This window comes from Rattus norvegicus, chromosome 18 (assembly GCF_021556685.1).
Source record: "Rattus norvegicus strain SHRSP/BbbUtx chromosome 18, alternate assembly SHRSP_T2T, whole genome shotgun sequence".
NCBI lineage: Eukaryota > Metazoa > Chordata > Mammalia > Rodentia > Muridae > Rattus > Rattus norvegicus.
In genome coordinates this window covers 69,478,070-69,501,171 of record NC_141551.1, presented here as the reverse complement: position 1 = coordinate 69,501,171, position 23,102 = coordinate 69,478,070, and the positions used below count along the sequence as shown (strand labels likewise).

Sequence of the window (23,102 nt, the reverse complement as noted above, 5' to 3'; positions counted from 1 at the left end):
GTGGGCACAACACACTGTCACCACATTCTGACGGGCAAAGCATGTCACAATAGGAACCTACATTGGAGGGCAGTGAGTCCACACAGGGCATGGCTGTGAGGAGCGGGATTCATTGGGTTACCATAGAAATGCAACATCAAATATCAACCCAGGGATGTTAGCCACAATGTCTTCTCTACTGCACATCGTGCAGTCGCACAGGCCCTGTCCCGTCTCCACTGTCTCTGAACGTCATAGATATTCAGTTTCTCATGCCACTTGCTGATCACTGAACAACTCTGAACCAGACTCTAAACCTGTCTGGCAATCTAGCGTTAGCAAGCCAGCATCTGGAGAAAGAAAGAGCCATGGCACCTGCTGTTCAGTGTAGGCCACTGTTTGGAACGCCTGCTGTCGCCAGCTACAGGCTCGGAAGGAGAAAGCCCCACTGTTTTATGTACCTTCTATCACTTCTGCCATCTCTGCCCACATTCTTTCTCTCCCAGGACACTCCAAACACCGTCATCGCTTCATTTCTTGGCGACAGAGTCTCTCAGTTCTCAGAAGGGCTCTTCAGATCCCTCCATGTTTTGATAACCTCTTGTGTTCTCTGTTCTTGTTGATTTTTCCAGTTCCTAAACAGAACGCAGTGTCCCAGGAGTGATGGAGCACAGTGAGGGTTTCCGAACTGCCGTGAGGAAAAGCCTGGGGCTGAGCAGGCTGGTGGGAAGGAGGGACTAAGAAATTTGTTCTTGGAAAAAAGAAGGAGACTTAATATGTTACCCAGGCTAGTCTTGAACTCATGCCTCAAGAGACCTTTCCACTTCATCCTCCCAAATACCTAGGACTTGAAGAGTGCACATTACATGGCACATTGTTGCACATGGATGCAACTCTTTACCAGCGCTGAGGCCCTTCAAGTGACAACAGGTCATCGGTGCATTAGTCAAGAAATTGTTAAGAGTATAGACTGAGTTCGAGTAATTCAATGTAGACTTGGAATGGATGTATAGTGAACTTTAGAAATGAACTCTAAATGTATGGGCTTAGTGTGTGCAGAGGAGAAAAAAAGTTACCTTGGTTGAATAGGAAAGCAGAAGCAGCTTGTGGTGCCCATAGTTTTATTTGTCACATTTTTCACCATGGGGAATTCTTCCACAGGTAGAATTATTGAGCTTCAGTTCCAGAACTCAGATCCCATGGATTTAAGTTCTAGTTCTACTATTTATCTTGGGTGAGTTACTTGATTTTCTCTGTGTTCTCATCCATGAAGTGAAAACTATCCCTGGGGCCAGCAGGATGGCTCAGTATGTAAAGGTGCTTGCTGCCAGGTTTGACAACCCGAGTTAGATCCCTGGAACCCACATGGTGGAAAGGGAGAACTGACCCCCTCAAGTTGTCACCTGACCTCCACACACACCATGACTCCCAGTAAATAAACAATAGCACCTGTCACATACAGTCGTTGCATTAATGTTATTTTCAAAAAGTTACTAGTGCCAATCTTACTATTCTATTGCTCCAAAGAGACACCATGACCCAGGCAACTCTTATAAAAGGAAGCGTTTAATTGGGGCTGGCTTAGAGTTTTAGAAGGCCAGTTCATTATCATCATGGTAGGAGTAGACAGGCATGGTGCTAGAGTAGTAACTGAGAGCTTTACGTCTTGATCTGTAGACAGTAGGCAGGCAAAATAAGAGACGGACAGACAGACAGACAGACAGACAGACAGACAGGGCCTTGCTTGGGCTTCTGAAGTCTCAAATTCCATCTCCAGTGATATACACACCCTCTAACCCCTCCTAAACACTTCCACTAAGAAGGGACCAAGCATTCAAATACGTAAGCCTGCAGGGTCGCTCATCCAAACCACCACAGTACCGAAATAAGTTGTAAGCATTCTCAGTAAATGTTACTGTTTTTATTCTGTAACTTATCATCATTCAGTGGATTTTCAACAATATTTCTTTTCCTTGTTGTTCTTTTTAAAGACGATTTTAAGACCATGACATTTTAAGATCATCCGAAATTAAAGACACATTGTAAGCCAGCTCCTTGGTCTCCTGGTCCGTAGCAAATAGCAAACTATCAAAAACAAATACAGTTTAAAAATGTTTAAGGTAACAATTGTTCCCCCAAGCCTCAGAAGTTACATATTATAAATGTGTGTCACCTGGCAGAGAGGGAGTGAGAAAGGAGGGATTGGGACATCATGCATGTTAAATGTTTTAAGGAAGTGTGCATCTACTGGGCTGGGGAGACGGCTTAGTCAGCACAAGTAGGTATAAGGGCCTGAATTTGGCACAGTCAAAAACGGTTGGTTCGATGGACTGTGGTTATAACCCCAGAGCTGGCTCACTAGCTATCAAGCCTAGTCTAAGCTCCTGCAAGCCCCAGGCCAGTCAAAGATCCTGTTTCAGTGGAAAGATGGATGACGCCTTAGGAACAGCAGTGAGGTCGTCCTCTGACCTCCACAGTCATGTGCATGTATGTGCACACACTTGCATAGAATTTTACTTTGCGTGCACTCCAGGGTGATTTTTTTTTCAGTTGCTCTCTGACATCCTCTTTTCTCTTACAATCACTCGAGAGTCAAAGAGGTATCCTATGAGACAGATGGGAAATTCCATGCCGGGGCAGGGCACTCCCGTGGGCTTTCTCTGCTGCTCTGGACCTACAGGATTTTATTGGCATAGAAGAACAGCAGGATCTCTGGATGGTAGTGGCTCTGAAATTAGAAATTAGGAAAGTACGTGTGAGGGAGGTTGCCATGCAGGATACTGGGAGCAGAGGCAGGAGTGGAAACAGCAATGACCCAAACTGAGCCAACAACAATATTGGGGATCATCTTCTAGGCAGCCTGCCATTTGCATCTTGCAATTGCAATGCTGGCTACTTGAGGGGGTAGTGGGAGGTAACTTTCTGCTGCACTGGGCCACTTCTGCTGTTGCAGGGCCTGGAGGTGAGGGACCCCCCCCTCCCAGGAGAATTCTCTCCTGCCCTGGCTCACCCACCAGTTGCCGGGAAAGCCTGCGGTTCTTCTGGTCTTCTTCACTTTGGAAACTCTGCTCCTTTCTGGGTTTCAGGTATGGAACACAGGCTTGAACAGCCATTGTGCAAGCCTGGGGGAAATCAATAACATGGCTGTCCAATGGCCTAAACTATTAGAAAATTCTAGAACCCCCCCCCCCAGGCCGGGCAGGCAATCCAAAAGGAATGCAGCCCATCTTCAGTCAGGGCTGCTGAGGCTGGGAAAGTAATCCTCAGGTCATTTGCGAATGAGTCTAAAAGGAGTTCTTCTGCTCATGAAACGGCCATGACTTGGTCTGTGGCACAGGCAGAGGGCGCAGCTTTGCCATGTCACAGCCCCTTCTAGAAATTACATCACCTCCCTCCCCAGGCCCCACTCCCAAAGTGGTTTGGTAGCACTCTTCGTACCCAGTGTTTTGAAGCACCCACTCAGCCCCATGATCCTTTGGAAACCTGGCCTTCCCTATCCATCTAACATTGACAGGAGTTGGGTTAAAGCAGAGTCAGGTCAAAGAGCAAGCGAGGGAGATTGTACATTAGAGGCCTCTTTGCCCAACTCTGCATGGATGGCCATTCTAAGTGACAGGAACCCCAGAACATGGCTTCTCCACTTAGCGAAGCTGCCACCACCCTCTCTAGGGACAGCAGAGATCTCACAAAGTGAGACAAGCATGCCAGTCTCACCTTGGCAACCTGAGGGCTTTCGTCCTGCAAATGGCTTAGGAGGGAATCTTGGGTCTGGTTGACCTGGTGGGTGAAGAACTTCTTCCATTTCCGCCCAGCAAATGCAGCCAACTGCCCAAAGAGGACAAAGGCTGAGTAGCGCACGCTGTCATCCTCCTGTGGGTTTTCATCAACAAGAACACAGAGCCAGGTCTCCATCATTGGATCGCCATCAGAGTGGACCACAGCCATCGTGAGTTGTACATTAAAGGGTAGACGTCATTGCCAAGGTCCTGTGTCTCCTTATTCAATGGACAGACACTGCTGGCCTTAGCGCCCTGGCTTTCCTTTCCATCTGTCTGGGAGCTGCTTCCTGCCATCTCCTAAAGATTTCCTGCTTTCATTTCTCAGTTCTTTATCTCCTTTCCTTTCCCTCCCCCTCCCACTTCCTCTGTCTCTCTCCCTCTCTTCCTTTCTATCTTCCTCCTGTCTCCCTCTCACTCCCTCCTCTTCCTCACCCCCCATCATATTCACCACCTCTCTTCTCCCTCCTGTCTGAGCTTCTCCTACTGATCGAGGAAACAAAGATCCCGTGTCTCCCCTCCCCCCAACACTCTCGCAGCTCTCCCTGCCCCTTCTCTCATCTCTTAGCTCTTCACTGAGAGCCCCGTCACCCTCTTGTCTTCTACCTAAATGATTCGGTCTGTATTTCTGCCTTCAGACACACCAAGGAAGCCAACCTGGTCTCCTGACCTTGGTACACAGATTGTTTTTTATATCAGCACTTTTCGGTCCTGTCCAGGGAAACCAAAGAGAACAGGGCTGGGGGTGGGCCTCTCCAAAAGAAAAGGAGCATCTAGAACTGGGTCACAAAGACTCATCCAGAATGAGACAGCACTGATGGTTTTTCAAAATAGTCAAAATCTATTTTAGCATAAGCGACCCATGTAAATTGCCTGGGGGTGGCATTCGGTGCATTGCCCCGTTCAGTGTGTATTCATGTTTAAATCGATGTAATTGAAATTTAGTGAGATGTGTTCCAGCTAAACCCTCCCCTGAGGCTTCCATGCAGAAATGCGTAAGCTAGGTACTGTCCCCCGAGAGTGTGAATAACATCTACTGGGGGCCCATGTCCCAACAAACGTGGCTTGAAGCTGGCCATGTTCAGAGTATACCTCTCACATAAATTCTGCCATCAGGCAATGGTGGTAGTGATGGTGGTGGTGATGGTGATGGTGGTGGTGGTGGTGGTAGTGGTGGTGGTGGTAGTGGTGGTGGTGATTTCCTTTTCTACATAGCCAAGGATTGTGCTAAAAACAAAAATGACAGGCAACTGGATCTACAAAGCAGTTGAGTAAAATTCAACTGAAGTTCAGGTGGTACCAGAGGTATTTAAGGATATGTCCTTAAGATTTGTGCTGACATCCTAGGGTATAAACATCTTCCTACCACTTCTCAAACAAGATAGATTTGCATTCAACAGCAAACACATAGGCAAGGGTACTTTATCATGCCTGTAATTCAGTACTGAGGACCTGAGGCAAGAGGATGAGCATGAGGTCAAGGCCAGCCTGGGCTACATATTTGTTACAGGATATTTACACTTGTTTCTTTTTTTTTTTTTTTTTTTATTAACTTGAGTATTTCTTGTTTACATTTCGAGTGTTATTCCCTTTCCCAGTTTCCGGGCAAACATCCCCTTAATCCCTCCCCCTCCCCTTCTTTATGGGTGTTCCCCTCCCCATCCTCCCCCCATTGCCACCCTCCCCCCAACAATCACGTTCACTGGGGGTTCAGTCTTAGTAGGACCAAGGGCTTCCCCTTCCACTGGTGATCTTACTAGAATATTCATTGTTACCTATGAGGTCAGAGTCCAGGGTCAGTCCATGTATAGTCTTTAGGTAGTAGCTTAGTCCCTGGAAGATCTGGTTGCTTGGCATTGTTGTTCATAAGGGGTCTCGAGCTCCTTCAAGCTCTTCCAGTTCTTTCTCTGATTCCTTCAACGGGGGTCCCATTCTCAGTTCAGTGGTTTGCTGCTGGCATTCGCCTCTGTATTTGCTGTATTCTGGCTGTTTACACTTGTTTCTAGTTGTGGTATGGCTTGGTCCTTAGCACAGATCTTCAATCCCTCTAGCTAAACTACAGACATGCCCTTAGGATACACCTTCAATCCCAAACAATGAGGGAAAAATTACTTTGTGGACGGAAGCAGCCATGTTTGAAAGTGATGTCTAATTGAGTGGGAGACAAAGTCACAAATCAGAGAAAGATTTAACAGAATAGGATATGCCCAACTCTCACTAGAAGAGAGAGGAACGGGAAGCTACTTAAGAGAGCAACACAGAGGAAGGAGGAAGGGAGCAGTTTTTCTAGAACATTCATGGAGAGACAAGTTGCGGAGAGAGAATGAGCTAGACACAGGTGAAGACAGAACAAGCCAGAGAATGTGAAGGAGACAGAAGGTAAGAAGATATTTCCCAAGTCGGTCTGAGGCTGGTCAGAGGAATTCAGTAGGAGGCTGAGAAAAACCACATTCAGTCAGTCAGAGTTTGAACCAGAACAGCTGAGGTGAACCAGCCAGAGCTCAGAGTGAAAGGGTGAGCCTATTCAGCTGTGAATTTCAGAGACCGAAAACACTCTAGGCCTAGATTAGACTGCACAGAGGTTAGAAGCTTCTAGGACTAGGCCCAAGTTAGCAGAATAAGCAGTAAGCCTTGACGACAACAATGTGTAAAAGTTAAGTTTATACATATTGAGTCCCAGGCTATCCCATGCCATCTCCAATGAAATATTAACATCTGTCCCTGTGGAGGAAGGAGGGCCCCTGACAAGAGAGCCTGCAGCTCTGATGGGAAATCTAAACTCTGTAAACTCAGTGTCTCTCCCTTTTGCTTGAGGAGACACTATGTGTCAACACAGGGAATTAGGAAGAGAGGGACAGCAGAGATTGCTCTGGGTATAAATAAAGGTCTGAGGTGTGTCTGACAGCTGCTGCCTTTGATAAAGGCAGAGAATAGCACTGGCAGGCTGACTGTCAGTTAGCAAGTCAGTTACAGAAGACTCCTCACTTTGAGACAATGTTGCGCTTCTCAGTTGGCCCATTTTATCTTACCGCTAACAGTGCAGGGGCCACAGTCAGATGGTAGCTTTCAGGATGCATTGCGGCTCTGTGAACTGAGGGCAGGCCCTAATCTTTCCCCAGTCTCCTCGTTTTGAATAAGGATCATTGCAGAACCTACAGAAAGGGGTTATTGTCACAACTGCATATGTATCCATGGCAATTGTGTGGTGTTGTGAACAACACACAGGAAGGACTCACTAAATGCTAACTTGTTATGGAGAAGAGAATACCAAGTACAGGTCAGCATCAGCACCACTACCACCATCATTATCACTAATACATACATATATGTATGTATACGTATATAGTATATATAATGTATCTATACTAGTAATGAATATATGTATATATTCATTTTCCTATTGAAATGAGAACTTCTCGAGGGAGAGTGGCAGGATTCTATATATCTTCTATTCTCTCCAAAACCCCTATCCCATAACTCTTCTCAATAAAATGTATTCATAAATTACTGACTAATATAGTCCTTGTTTCTGAGAAACACTACCCATGGGTCTCATTTCTTTTTGTTTCTGTGCCTTTTTATATAATCCTGTCTGTCCTGGAGCTCACCAGGCAAACCTCTAAATCATAGAGCTCAGCCTGCCTCTGCTGCTTGGGGTTAAAGGCATGCTTGAAGTTCTTATTTCTCTCTTTCTCTCTCTCTCTCTCTCTCTCTCTCTCTCTTTCTTTCTTTCCTTCTTCCTTTCTTTCTTTCTTTCTTTCTTTCTTCCTTTCTTTCGAGCTAGCATTTTTTAAAGATTTATTATATATAAGTACACTGTAGCTGTCTTCAGACACACCAGAAGAGGGCATCAGATCTCATTACAGATGGTTGCAAGCCACTATGTGGTTGCTGGGCTTTGAACTCAGGACCTCTGGAAGAACAGTCAGCGCTCTTAACCACTGAGCCATCTCCCCGGCCCAGAGGTTCTCATTCTAATCCAGGACTATGTCACAGCCCCTTCTCACTTACATCATCCAATAGGGTCCGGGTCTGAAGGGTGATGTCTATGAAGAAGGAGCCCAGCCGTTGGCCCTGGATCTTGCCCAACATGATAGTCAGCGTCTTCACACTCTCATGAATGACTTCGGAACTCACAGGATCATACAGCCCGTGTACCAGCAGGTCAAGCATAACTTTCTTATACTTTCTCACCTGCTAGCAAGGTTAGAAGAGTTTTAGAATCACACATATACATATACATGAACACATATGCACACATGTACACACAAACACATACACGCACATGTACACATACTCACATTCCTTCACTCTTAATCTTCCAGTAGTCCAAGTTGCCTTCTATGTCTTATTGACATATATATCATTGTCTTTCCCTCATATTCATCCCCCAATTACCCCCTATTATCCCTTCCCCCACTACTACTTATGCTGACCCCCTCCTCCTCACAGCAGTTCTCTCTGTTCGTGCCATTCATATGTATAATATGTAATAAAATTTATTATATATATGCATAATATACTAAAACATAAATGCATAATACATATACACACACTTTCTTCTGAATCTTCCACCAACTCAGCCAAATATAAATGCTTCTAGTAATCCAGGCCATGAGCCCAGCTTGATCTTAGAAGAACAGAAAGGACAAATAAGAATGAGGCCTCTGGACAATGGAGATGGGAGATTCTTCAAGAGCAGAGGGAGAGCAAGAGTAAGACTATTCCAGGGACCTTCAGAGTGCTAGGTGTCTTTTTAATGGTGAGGGCACAAGATGGCATCAATGTGCACAGGCACTAAGAAAGGGGCATGAAAAATGTCTCTCATGAAAGAAGAATTATGAGAAGATTGTTTAAACTCTCAGAGTGATATCCGCCTGAGTCAGTGCTACTGTATCTGTTTCCCAAGGCTGACAGAGCTGAGGCGCCAGCCCAAGTGATGACCTTGACTGAGTCTCGCCCTCACAGGATTTGTTCCTCTCCTGTGTAAGAAGAAACAATGTCTTGCTTCTAGCCGGATGCAACAGAAGTAACCAGATGTCTCTCCTGGTTGCTAAGCTACATTATATAAGACTCCAGTAGAGCAGACAGGAGTGAGAGACACCTTGAAGAAACAAGTTATCATGTTTTGAGAGTGTGGATCCTGGGAACCCGGATGGGGGTGGAGGGATAGCCCCCAGCAGACAGACAGCAAGGAAGGAGAAACCTCAGTCCTACCATTGGAAGAGCCCGTTCTACAAAGAGTCTTTCTTGGAAAAGACCTCTGGGTTTCTGGGAGGCACAGTCTGGTGAAAGCAGTTTGCAGCCTTGCCAGATGTGAGCAACTGATGCAGTTCTAGACCCAGCCCCTGAGCACTGACACTGCTGTTTCATGGTTCATGTGGCTTGTTAGCATCAGCGTCCATGGAGTGAGTGCCCAAGCTGTGTGGACTCCACGCTTAGAGTCTTGGGAAGGCTATCTGAATCCCACCTCCCCTACCTTGTCAGGAGCTTCATGGGCCAAGATACCCAGGCCTCTCATTGCTAGATGGCGCTTTCTAGGATTAGGACCCCGGGCTCTTTCTGCCAAGACGAAAAACAGATTCTTCAAAGGTTCCCGCTTCTGCAACCTCAGTTTCCAAGAGACCTGGGTGGTCAAAAGTGTGTTAATTCAGAGGCTGGTGAGATGACTCAGTTGCTAACGTGCTTGTTCGCCAAGCATGAAGACCTGAGTTCAAATCCTCAGCACTCACAGTAAGCAGCATCACTGGGAAATCAAATCTCAGCACTGGGAAGACGAAGGAAGGAAGGAAGGAAGGAAGGAAGGAAGGAAGGAAGGAAGGAAGGAAAGACTGAAAAGTTCACTGACCATATAGCCTAGTAGAATTAATGAACTCCAGTCCAGTTAGGGTACAAGGTAACCAAGGAAGACACCTGATGTTGACATCGGGGGTGCACACACACACACACACACACACACACACACACACACACACACACGGGAGAGTGGAAGAGAGAGTGAACACATGAGAGGGGGAAAAAGAGAGTGAATGTCAGTTCAAAAGGGTTCAAAGTCATATGCTGAACTCAATCCCAATCACTCTCACTTCTGTGTGTGTATGTGTGTGTGTGCATGCATGTGTGTGTGTACATGTGTGTGTGTGGGAGAGAGAGAGAGAGAGAGAGAGAGAGAGAGAGAGAGAGAGAGAGAGAGGTCATTAAAGCCTGGCTTTGCATACTAAGCCCTCACCTTATCACTAAGCTATACCCCAACCTTTCAAGATGACTTACTTCTGTTGGCAAATCTGTTTGTCTACATAGTGGAGAAGCAGATGCAGAAAACAATACAGGGCTGGTGCTGTGTGGGTTGGTGATTCTGGAGAGAGAGACGTGGCAGTGAACTGTGCAACAAATGCTAAGAGGAAAGGGGACTGTCCTTGAGACTCAGTGTATGCTGTGCTGGAATTTCTCCTATCTGAAGAGTTCCTCAGCCTCTCTTCCTCTTCTGAGCCATCCTCATTCCTCTGCTGTACTCGTAGCTGAATAAAACGTTTGTACGATACCTGCTTTATCCAGCTCCTCTCTTCCAATTCTCTCTCGATACGTCTGCCGTCGGGCCAGTGTTCCTGCATCCCCATCCGGCAGTGGGACAAATTCTAAGAGACCTTTCTCGGAGGTCACCTTCCTCAACCCTTCACAAACATGTGAGTCAATTGCAACATCTCAACAAATATCAATTACACGGCTACAAACATTTCAGGACTTTGGAAGTTTGCTCCAACTTTTGAATTCGTGCATGAGCAATGAAGAAGAAGAGAAGGAGGAGGAGGAGCAGGAGGAGGAGGAGGGGGAGGAGGAGGGGGGAGGAGGAAGAGGAGGAGGAGGAGGAGGAGGAAGAAGAAGAAGAAGAAGAAGAAGAAGAAGAAGAAGAAGAAGAAGAAGAAGAAGAAGAAGAAGAAGAAGAAGAAGAAATAACACAATGGGGAAGTACTGTGCTTTTATGCAAAATCCTACACTTCCAAAACCAAACTAGATCAATATGTAGGCCACCTCTCCGCTGAGCAGATTAGCTGCCTCCCTGGTGAGCGATGGGCTCCAATGCCAAGGCCCTGCTGTTCCTCAGGACACAGAACAAAGGCAACCTGCATCTGAGTCAGACCCCAGATGATGAAGGGTCCCACCAAGGGCACAGGGCTCGGTGGGTAAAGCACTTCCCACGCACCCATGGGGACCTAAATTTAAGGCCCACGTAAAGACAGGCACAATAGCACTTATCTATAATCCTAGTTACCTGGTGACAAGATGGGAGTAGCAAGAGGGCATCCCAAGAGAAGAGAACCCCTGTCTCAAAGGAGGTAGGAGGTAAGACAGACATCAAAGGTCGTCTTCTGACCTCTGTGTGTGCATCATGACTTGAGAGCACCTGTGTTCACATTGGAATGGACACAAACACACACCCGCACTCACATGCACACGCAAAGACACATGGGGGGGGAGAGAGAGAGCGAGAGCGAGAGCGAGAGAGAGAGCGAGAGCGAGAGCGACAGCGAGAGAGAGAGAGAGAGAGAGAGAGAGAGAGAGAGAGAGAGAGAATGGGAATCAAAGACAAAAGCTAGCTCCGATTTTTAGGAAGCAGGTCCAGATGCAGGGTTCGGATGTGGCCGTCGGCTCAGCACTGGGCATGAGACATTGTAACTCTCCAGTGTCATTGCTATTTCTGAGCACTTGTCACCGTTCTTGTTGTGTTGTGTTTTTCTAATTTTTGAGTTAGCAGCAAACTTCTCATCTTCCCACAGGCATCCTCTATCCCTGCTGACAAAAACTGTCATCACACGGCTTCCGGAAGGACCCGGGGCAGAGCAGTTCTAACTACAGAGATAGCAGGCTCACACCTTACACAGTGGCGACTGGGAAGGGACCTCATGTCTGACCTTGGAAAAGAAAGATGACAGTGGTGTCCTCCTCTTCTTGGACTGAGAAGCAGGGGTGGGGAGGGGCTGGTTCGGGATTCTCTGCATTTGTTCCATGAAACTAAAAGGAAAGGAAAGAGTGGGACAATACGTCATGAGACGACCCCAGATGGTCCTCTGAGGTGTCTGTCAGTCAGCCTTGCTGGTCACTGTGCAGAATGCACCCTACTGGGGAAGACGGCAAAGACGGTGGGAGCCTTCCACCTTGCTGAGGAGCTAGGAGTCGCAGGTCAAGGTCAGAAAGCTCAGCGAGACAGACTGAGGGGAGCAGCAGCTGACCTCACACTCCCAGCAATCCTCCTGTCTCTGCATTCTGAGTGCCAGAATCAGAGCTATGCACCGCCACCCTCGGCTCCAGGCGTGCGTTATGAGCTACCTGTTTGAATACGGTGTGAGGCATGGATGGTGCTTCCTTAGTGGCTATGGCCTCTGAGCATTCTGCAGTTTAACAGAATTGTCCCACGAGTGTCTGCAGGTGGTTCTCATCCCTGGAGATGTCAGAATCACCTACAGCATTTCTAAAACCCAATGCCCTGGCTGCCCCAGGTCAAGGTTGTTGACATCTCTGGAAGTGGCCTTGGCATCAACCATTTTTTTTAAAAGTTGGCCACACAAATAGCCAGTCACTGAACCAGTGACCAGACACCTGTCCTGGTTTGCTTGGGTCTGAGGAGTTTCCTGAAGTCAAGGAGCCCAGAGCCAATTGGAAAATATCCCCACCTGACAGATTCCAGCCCTCTTAGGCAGCCACGCATCAGAGCAGCTGATTCGGTGGGGCGTAGAGGTGGGTGGGGATTTGTCTTCTCCGTCATCTTTGTTTTTGAGCACATTTTCGCGGTCAGATGGCCCTAGGAAGTCATGAAAATGCATCTTGTACTTACGGGGAGGTGCCCGATTGCAGCAAAGAGAGAAGCCATTTCCTCCAGAGATGTATTCTCAATGGGTTGTCCAACCCAAGTTGTCAGCCCCAGACACATATACATGAACATGCTAAATGGATTCAGTAGGTTGTGCGCGCGCGCGTGCAAGTGTGTGTGTGTGTGTGCATGTACACACAATACACACACACACACACACACACATATATACACATACATATAACAAAAAAGACAGTATGAGTTTGGGAGGAGAGTGGGCAAGAGTTGGAGGGAGGGAAGAAGTGAAATAGATGCTGTGTTTATTCATGAACTTGTCAAAAAAAAAAAACTGTTAAATGAACAAAAACGCCTCATTACTCTCTAGCCCCTGGACCCTATTTCTCCTTTCTCACTGGTCAGCAGATGTCCCTGCACCCCTGTGATGGGAACTAAAACCAAACAACAAAAAAATGGGGCTTAGGAGATGGCTCAGTCGGTAAAGGGTGCTTGCTGTATAAGACGAGAACCAGAGTCCCATTCCAGCCCCCACGAAAAAGCCAGGCATGGCAGAACAGCCCTGTGATCCCAGCGGTGGGAGGCAGAGAGAAGAGGATCGCTAGCCAACAGGTTAACCAAATTGGTGAGTTCCAGGTTCAGTTAAAAAAAAAAAAGTGTCTCAGGCCGGAGGGCTGGCTCAGTGGTTAAGAGTGTAGACTGCTCTTCCAGAGGTCCTGAGTTCAATTCCCAGCAACCGCATGGTGGCTCACAGCTATCTGTAATTGGAGTAATGGAATCTAATGCCCTCTTCTGGTGTGTCTGAAGACAGCTACAGTGTACGCATATAGATAAATAAATCCTTTTTTAAAAAAGTGTCTCAAAAAAAATAGAGAGCAGCTGAGGAAGACACTTAATGCCAATTTCTGGCCTCCTCTTGCAGACACACACACACACACACACACACACACACACACACACAGTAGTCAGTCTCTCTTTGCATCAGTCGCCTGACTGACTGAAAGCCCCTCTGTTGAACTGGAGGCACCCCCATGGGATTTCAGGTTGTCCAGTGGTTCTCATACTTGAGCATGCGTCAGAACCACCAGGGCGAGCATATTGAAACACACACTCCAGGCCTTATCCTCAGAGTTTCTGATTTTGCACATTGGAACAGGCGGGCAACCAAGTAACCTGTATTTCCAGTACTTCCCGGGAGGCACCGAGCTACAGTTGGCCTCGGGACCACACTTGAGAACCACCTTAATACAAGAAAGAAACCACAGCATTGAAAGGCAGTCCCCTCCAGGATAAAGGACTTATAAACTCACACTGAGGCAAAACAGAAAACATTTGCAACGAAAGAAAGTGTGTGGTTGCTTCCGGGGCTTCCTTCGGGTCACTTGATGTTCAAATAGAACCTGCTACTTCTTGGGTGGAACTCTCTGGATTAGAGTTTGACAGATCCCCTGAGGACAGCTCCTGTTGCTTTAAGAAGCACAAGTCTGATAGGCTGGAGCCTGCTCACTGAGGAGGGCCATGTGCCTCATTGTAAGGCAGTTGGCGGCTGTGTTCCTTGGCAAAGTTAGTCATGCCTGGAGCTACTCTTCATTGGGCAAGAAAACAAGCTGTTCCTTGTTTCCTAGGCTCAACTTCTTCTGCAAGATTAACAAAGCCACAAAAGGATGCTAGCCAGCTAGGGGAGCTTCCCCTAGCTTCGGACACCAAGCAGCAAGCCTGGTTCTATTAGGCAGGGCTAGAATTCAAAGCCATAGAACATTCCACAAATCAGGGCAAAAATGAAGGGACTTTGAGTGGCTTCTCCAAGAAGACACTGCACCTGTGATTAGAGACTCTCACATGGGCCCCTTCTCTACCTGACAGCTTATTCTAGCCAAACTTCTCCAGGTCTCTGCTACCCCTCACAAGACCCAGGCTGTTATCTCTTGTCAGCTGACAGGCTGCCTTCCGGAGCTTATCTTAACTATAAATGCAAACTCGGACATGTTTCGGACGTGTTTTCCACATAACTAAGGGAGCCTTCAATGTGAGCACCCCCTAGGACTTGTCAGACTCCAAGTCCACTGCACAATAGCTGGACCAGAATCTCAGGGAGCCAAGGGCCTGAATGTTACACTTTTTGTATAAGACTTTTGGTACGGCTAAACACACATACTGGTGTATAGGTGTCTCTGAACTAGAAATTAACCCCAAGATTGGCACACCCCATGGAGCTGAGGCCGTCCCTTAGGAAAGAGGCCAGAAGTCACAGAAGAAGCCTGTTTGAGAGAGGAGAAAGTTGGTATTTATAAATAAAAAATTTCAGCATGTGTTTGCGGAGTACATCAAAGTTCACAGTTGCTGTGGCTTGGATTCGGTGTAACCCTTCCAGACTCACACTGAAGTTGAATGCTCACGACGAACGACTAAGGCAGAACCTGTAAGAACCAGCTCAGGCTCTGCCCTCACTGTAGACTCATCCACTCATGTGATTAAAGGGCCAAAAGGTTAATGCTACCACAAACATGAGTCTGTTGTACAGTCCAGCTCGGTTGGACTGAACTCTCACCAGGGGATGTTCTACAACACTTCAGGACTCTGTCAGCAAGAAAACCACCCACCGATGGGGTCCTTTACCTTTGGACCTGAACTGCGAGTCCAAACCTCTCTGTGACTTATTCAGTTTCTGGTGCTCTGTTCTTAGCAACAGACGTGAATGAAGATAACTGTGGAGATCAGATGAGCGCCAGTGGTAAAGCCTGATCCTAGCACGCAGAGATCCTGACTTCTCGGATGCTGTTTTTCCTCCAGGACTGGAGACCACGGGCAAGGCTTTGCACACGCTAGACAAGTATCTACCACTGGCCTATGTCTATGTAGCACAAGCCTGCTTCAAACCTGACATTCCCCTGCCTCAGTTTCCTTGGTGCTGGGATTACTGGTATGAGCCGTCACATCCAACCAGAATGCCATTATTAAAATTTCCTTTCAGGGCTAGAGCGATGGCTCAGTGGTTAAGAGCGCTGACTGCTCTTCCAGAGGTCCTGAGTTCAATTCCCAGCAACCACATGGTGGCTCACAACCATCTGTAATGGGATCCGATGCCCTCTTCTGCTGCGTCTGAGGACAGCTACAGTGCACTCATATACATTCAATAAATAATATATTTTTTTAAAAATTTCCTTTCAAAAAAACAGAAAAGCAAAAACAACACCTGCAATCCTGGCATTCAGGAAGCAGAGGCGGGAGGACAGCCTGGGCTACATAATGAGCTCTAAGGCACCAACCTGGGCTACATGGAGAGACTCTATCTCAATATAAAAGGAAGTAGAAACGAATCAAAAGAATAAGAACAAGCAAGCGCGGGCGTGGTGGGGCCCAGGCGCACTCGAAGCTTTCAGGGAGCAAAAGCAGAAGGGTGGCGCTGTCCCCAAGAGCTGTAGGCTTTAGAAGAAAGACCTTTCCTCGAAAAATAAAAATAAGTAGATAAGGAAAGGAAACTTGGAGTTAAAGGATCACAACAGTCTCTAGTATTAGCAGCTCCCGCCCTGCACAGGCCCTCAACACCTCCAGCTTCCTTCCAACAGCTGTGACCCTTCCACCCATCCTATCAAAGCTGAAGAATCTTCTCCACCTGTGACAACACAGGCTGACTGGGAGGAGCACGGCAAACCAACTACGGACGAATTCAGAACACCGAGTCCTGGTCACTTGGCTCTGAACAGCCATTTCCTGTTAGAAGTCGGCTTTCCTAGTGTGCTTAATGAGACCCAGGCTAAGGGGCTGAGGCGGAGGAGGAAGAGAAGGAGGAGGAGGAGGAGGAAGAAGAGGAGGAGGAGGAAGAAGAAGAAGAAGAGGAAGAGGAAGAAGAGGAGGAGGAGGAGGAGGAAGAGGAGGAGGAGGAGGAGGAGAGTCCTGAAGTTTCACCTCAAGCTGAAGGCAAGAAGTCTGACAGACCCTTGTTTGCTCCCTTTACACACTGCTTAATTCATCTCTCCACCTCTGGACCTGTGCCCCAGCTCAAGGTTTTTACTGTCCCCAAGGCCATCAGCATGTCACGGTTCTACCTGGTCCTAGAAAAAAGCCACAGGTCAGGGGTACTGGAGGCTTTTTAAGCTGTGTTTTAACACCCAGATGCCTTCACAAACATAAGTCCCTCAGACTCAAATATTAGCTCACAACCATCCCTCCACGTAATGAAGCCACGAGGCGTATTATAGAGACCCAGATTACAAACAGTTGTAGTTTTCCTCATCTGTAGACAGAAGAGGGAAAAAAAAGTGGCTAGATTACAAACTACCCTTTGAACTCTGACCTCATTAGCTTTCGTAATAACATGGATAGCTAACAGCAGTACATGAGGCACCGGGTCAGGCATTCAGTTTTAAACTTGGGGCAGGAAGAGCTGCGGTTGCTGTCCCCTGTTTAACTTGGGCTGTGATTCTCTGGGCCCCGTGCAAACACTGTCACCCACAGCAGTGGTTACTCACACTTCCCCTGCTCTACGGTGGGAGAACGCTTCTCAAGAAGCCATTCACAGCTGCACCCCGTTACTGCAACTGCGGAGTTAATTAGGCTACTTGCCCCTCGGGGGATCAAACATCTGTACAGGGAAAGGACGTCATTTCTCTGAAAGCAAAGTTAGAAGCTGAAAGGACTTTACAATGGGAAACGGCCGCTCAAATATTAGGTGTGCGGACGGAGAATGTTTGAGGAAAATCATGGTTTCAAAACGAGGTGGCAGGTAGCTTCGCAAGTGCCTCTACATGCTTGCTAGAGTAAAACAAACCAAAACTAAAAACAACATGACATTACACGTGCAATGAGGAAACGACTCAAAAAGCCAACTAGTAGATTAAAATTCAAAGAAAAGGCCATGTCCTGAATTAGTAGTAGTTGAACTTCAGGAGAAGTTGGGAAATGCTAACTTTCCTGAGTTTCTACTTTAACTAACCTCTTTATTAAGTAAATCCAGCCCCGCAGTTCAAATAAAAGAACTTTTTATCATATTTCACTTAATCTCACATTTTCTTAATGAAACAGGTAGTTTTCTTTATCTTCCTTTTAGAGAAAAAAAAAATCCTGGAGTTTAAGATAATAACGCAGCCAAAGACAAACACCAACGGAATCCAAAATTCTGAACCCGCCACTCGGTTTGTTTTTTCTTCTTAAAAACAAAACGCGGGGTTGGGGATTTAGCTCAGCGGTAGAGCGCTTGCCTAGCAAGCGCAAGGCCCTGGGTTCGGTCCCCAGCTCCGGAAAAAACAAAAACAAAAACAAACAAACAAAAACAAAAACCGCAAACAAAAGCAAAAAAACCTTTTTAAGGTCTAAACTGCCCTGGGACTTGCGGTCCTTCTGCCCCACCCTCCCTCAGGTACTGGGGGGTCATAGCTAGGTCCAGTCTGTACGCGCTTTTCATGGGCCCTGAAAACTACTAGACAACTCCCTGGGTGCTGACCAAGCGAGCGGACTCTTTTTTTTTTTTTTTTTTTTTACAGATGGTTGTGAGCCACCATGTGGTTGCTGGGATTTGAACTCAGGACCTCTGGAAGAGCAGTGGGGTGCTCTTAACCGCTGAGCCATCTCTCCAGCCCCCGACTGACCTTTTGATACAGTTTACTAATAGAAAAAAAAAAGTAACAAATGGCTTCCAGGTCAGTTGTTGCCCTGTCCCATCTTCCAAAGGAAACATCACAAGATAGCAAAATTCTTGGGATTCAATTCCCTCCAAATGCCGGTGGTCAGAGCACATTCCAGGCTGGATGTGGGAACCGGGCACCTGCACTTCTGCTCAGTCCGGGCTGCCCAGCCTCTCGTCCCCTTACCTGGCTCCTGGGGTGACTGTCACGTGAAGAACCGCTGTTTCGGGGCTGGAGGCTAGTCCTGGGTCTCTCGGGAGGCGCGTTGTTCCACCGATTCGGGATTGGCCTCCAAATGTGGTGAGTCAGCGAGATTTTCCCAGCCCTGGTTTCCTTACCTACAAAAAGAGAAGCCAGAAGGTCCTCTCGGAATTTGGAGCCAGCAGAGCATAGGAAAGCGAGACAAATCAAAGAGAGGGAGGATCCGCCAGTACGAGGTGGTGAGGTGGGGGAGGGAACTGCCCTCCAATGACACCCACAAGGTTGTCCTTCCTCCGCCCAAGATGCTGCGCCTTTGCGCTCCAGACTGCCGAGGTGTCTCCTGCCTGCTGCTTGCTGTTCCTGCCCCTTACTAATTCCTCCAGTCCGGACTCTTGCACACTTTCTCCAGAAAGAACGACAATTCTGAGGACTTCACCCTTGCCAAGACACGCGCTGCCCGGCGTCATTTCCCCGTGGTGCCAGTAGATGGCGCCATCATTCCAGTCAAGGCTTCCAGGGCTCTGGCCTCCTCTCCCCCACATAATCCTGTTAGAGAGCAGCATTTAATCTAAACTCAGCGTTTAATCTAAGAACTGTACTTTGTCCCTATGCCAAGCAGCCCATTGTGACTGACTGTCGCACTAACAAGTATTTTAACTGCTAACACCGGTTCCAGTTCAACACGTGCTGTATATCCGGAAAGGAGCGATTCAAACGCTGAGCAACTTAATGCATTAGTTAAAAACTGGAGAGACGGCTCAGCGGTTAAGAGCACTGACTGCTCTTCCAGAGGTCCTGAGTTCAAATCCCAGCAACCACATGGTGGCTCACAACCATCTGTAATGGAATCCGATGCCCTCTTGAAGACATTTATAGTGTACCCACACACATGAAATCAATAAATACAAACAAAGAAAAAAAACTGAATAACAAGGCTTTTGCTACTTTGGCCTTTCGGAGTCTCCCTCAGAGTCGTTTCTCCTTTCAGAGCCTGTTATGTTAACAGGTAGCATTCATGAATACTTTCTCATGCCACAGTTACATTAGTTGTAACTATCCCATTTAATTTGGACACCAAAACCAAGGGTATCCTCAGTTTTATAGTTAGGAGCAGGAGTTCCTCAACAGGCAAGCTAATGTTACTTTGGACCCCCAGTCAGGATGCTGTCATGCAAAGTGCCAGTTTAGAAAATCCATTAGGAGCTAAGTAGATGGGTAAAGAAAAGTGAAGATCAAATAAAACCCTCTTTGGACTGGGCTCTGAGAGGACCACGGTCGACCTTTGCAATTTCAAGAGGGTAAGGACAGAAAAAGCACAGGAAGATTTAAAGGAACTTATGGATGGTATGGTTGTGAGGGTTCCTCTGGGGAGCAGAGCGATGTCTCTCCATTTGCCTGAACTGAGGAGCAGACACAGGAATAAAGGAACTACGTGACTCCTGTGGATTTGCAAGTTCAGATCTTCCAAACTGGCTTCAATCTTTTCAGTGAAATCTGCAAGAATAGGGGTAGATTTTAAAGGCATCATCCAGGTACTGAAGATGAGTGCTATAACTGACCCCAAACTGAACAGGATTATGCTGGGGGGGGGGCAGAGGAAGCCAGTGGAGAGAGGCGTGTGCTGGGCAGTGTGACTGCAGATTGCAGACAGGAAACGAAGTTTACACCCCCCGCCGCCCATATGGACTTAGACACAAGAGCGGTGTTTCTGCGCATGATCAAGGAGCCCTCCTCCACTGTGCCATGCCTCCAGCCCCAGCCGCTACCCTATTAATAATCCGCATTTAAATATATTTGATAGAGTATAAAGTCCTCTCTGTTGCCAAATGGGAAACCTTATCTGCACTGCTCCTTCGCCTGCTTAAAGCCACAAGGGGAATCAGGGCTGAAACTAAAGCCATCACTGGAAGCCTGCAGATACCCGCAGATGCTCACCCCGTCACCTGAATTCAGTGGTCACAAGGGCATGGGTATGAGTAGTACCCCAGAGGGTTCCCAGCACACTGTGTGCCAACCTCTAAAGACTCTTTATCGAGACACAGTGTCCCAAGGGAACCCAAGGCCACCGGTAGGATTCTGGGAATTAGAGAAGCCTCTCTAAAATCTTGATTGTCACATACTGACATGCAGATAACATGCTGTCCTTAAAAAAAATAGCACACTGTAATTGCTTAATTATTTGATGGCTCTATTTTTATTCTCCACTGACATTTTCATTTCGTCGGAGACACACAGGTGGTACCAGCCCCGAAAGTAATTTTTTCTCCTGCTGTTACTGAAGGAAAAAAAAAAAAAAAAAAAGCAAAGCAAATCGATTGTAGGATGCTCACTTTCCATTTAGACTTGTGAAATCAGGAGACAAACGACCCTTCAAAGGGGCTTTTCTTGGGCTGGAGAGACACCTCGGTGGTTAAAAGCACTGACTGCTCTTCCAGAGGTTCTGAGTTCAAACCCCAACAACCACATGGTGGCTCACAACCATCTGTAATGAGATCTGATGCCCTCTTCTGGTGTGTCTGAGGACAGCTACACTGTACTTATATATAATAAAAAAGTAAATCTTTTTTTTTAAAAAAAAAAATGGCTTCTCTTTAGTTCAGCACTGACAGGAAGTGCTTCCTCCTTGAGAGTGCAGTGTCCAACCCAAAACGTGTCTGAAAGGAGGGACTCAGGTTTCCTGCGTCTCCTCTTCTTTCAGGAAAAGCTGTGCCAAGCCTCGTCAAAGATTTTTACTCCTAAACAGAGGAAAAGGGCGAGGGCAGAACACTTGCCCGCGTTTTCCTTCATGCACAGTTCATTCATCGAGTGTTTGTCTGATTTTCTAGTACCACATGGTCAGCAGGCAAAGCCAATACTCACCTTGCCCCTGAAAACCCACCAGGAGAGGACTGAAGATGGCCTAAAGTCCCTGTCAATCACAAGGGGGAAGTGCCACGGAAGCTACAAAAGGCAAAGGGCAGCCCCTCAGAAAAACCCACTGTTAAAGGAAGACCTCGTGCGTCTGGACTGACCTGACAGAGGGCGCCATGGAGAGAAAAGCGGGCCAGAGCTGGAGCCCATTAATACTGCCCGCCCCCGTCAGGTGACTAAAGGGCAGGCTCCATGCTCCTCAGCTGCCTGGATTAATGTCAGGGCCACCTGCAGCAAGTGAACGTCCTTGGGAAGGTCTTCTCGAATGTGCCCCTGTCACCTCCCACGGGCCTATGTAAGTGTGCTTAGTGAGAAAGTGGAGGTCATATTGCTTCCAACAGGGGGTGAATGCAGGCTACAGATGGACGCACTGGGCTCATCCTCGGCTTCCAATGTGCCGTGGCCCACGACACAGGAGTCTTTTATGGCCCCGGTCTCTGGCAGATAGAGTTCTATAAACTGAACCGAGAGCAGCTTTCTGCTGTGTTCTTGACCTCTCTCCTTCCTACTGCTTTCTCGCCTCTCTTGCTTGGTGGCCATTGTTAGTGACGCCCAGCCCTTCCGTTGTTGTCTCCTTTGACCCAGGAAAACCCACGCTGTCATAAGAACCAAGAAATTCAAATCGTGTCCCCTAAGGACACGGGGAACTGCCGGAGCCTTGAATTATTCGTATCTAGCAATCCAGCATATGTGCTTTCTGTCATCCCGATACCCTGGAGGGGTGCACCAGACCCAGCAGCCGGGCTGGCACAGAACCCGGTGCTCCAGAAGCCCAAACAAGCATTTAGTCGTTGGAGCAACAGTGGTCTCACAGGTTTCCTGGAGATGCTCGCCCACTCCACCCCCAAGACAGAGGCTGACCTGGAATTCATCATGCCCAGCTACTAGAGATCTTCAGCCACTGAGCACATCCAGGTGAACAAAGCCCCTACTGTGCGCACTGTCCTTACAGAGCTTGTGGCCACAGTCCTCCTACATGTGGACTTTACTGCTTCACTGAGATGATCTTCCCTGGAAAGGGACAAGCTACTCCTGAACTAGAAGAGGAGAAAAAGGTAATCCCAGAAGGAACAAGGGGCCCGGGAATAAAGCCAGCATATAAAAAACATAAATAACAGGTTTAAAAAGAGAGTATTGGGGATGTAGCTTAAGTGGTAGGGCGCTTACCTGACATGCTTGAAACCCTGGGTTTGATCCCAGTACTAGCAGAGAGGGTAGAAGGAAGGAGAGAAGGAAGGAAGAGAGGGAAGGAGGAAGGAGAGAAGGAAGAAAGAGAGGGAAGGAGGAAGGAGAGAAGGAAGGAAGAGAGGGAAGGAAGGAAGGGAAGGAGGGAGGGAGAAGGGAAGAGTTCTAGCTTCTTTTTCCCATAGCATTGCCACTAGTCCTATTCCCAGAAGTAACTATGAGCTTACACAGTTGTTTTTGCTAGTCCCGCTTAAATTCATACAGGTCAGCAGCCTGTGTCGTACCACAAATTGAATTGAACAAGCGGGATCCAGGAACTGGTCTGAACCACCTTACCTGAGCTATGCAATGAGGAGCCCAGGGCGTCTGCCTTTTCCCTCTGGGCTCATCTTGATGACTGTCGAGTACAGCTAACTCTGAGAATGCTGCTATCCTTCAAGAAAACCCATAATCTACAGTGAGCTGTATTTCGTCCTTGAAGATGACACAGTGGGCTGATTAGAGCGGTGCACAATAGGGCCTCTTGTAGACTCGGCCCCTGCTAATTGCTGGAGACACAGTACACTGCCCTGCAAACTCCGACCACTCTCACGGTGTGGGTTTCTTGCT

The 23,102-nt window shown here is 47.5% G+C and overlaps 1 protein-coding gene and 1 long non-coding RNA gene across 39 annotated transcripts in view; one reads left to right on the top strand and one right to left on the bottom strand.

Moving 5' to 3' along the window:
• Positions 1-23,102, top strand: part of LOC134483051 (uncharacterized) — a 60,482-nt gene that overhangs the window by 25,344 nt on the left and 12,036 nt on the right. The gene's annotated exons all lie outside the window — the stretch shown is intronic.
• Positions 1,528-22,948, bottom strand: Mro (maestro). Of its 38 annotated transcripts, none has more exon segments than NM_001437164.1 (9): positions 1,528-2,707; positions 2,994-3,101; positions 3,694-3,849; positions 7,767-7,952; positions 9,235-9,381; positions 11,666-11,765; positions 12,425-12,552; positions 18,384-18,535; positions 22,830-22,892. In NM_001437164.1, coding segments are annotated over 7 exon segments (861 nt in total). In that variant the 5' UTR covers positions 12,535-12,552; positions 18,384-18,535; positions 22,830-22,892; the 3' UTR covers positions 1,528-2,653.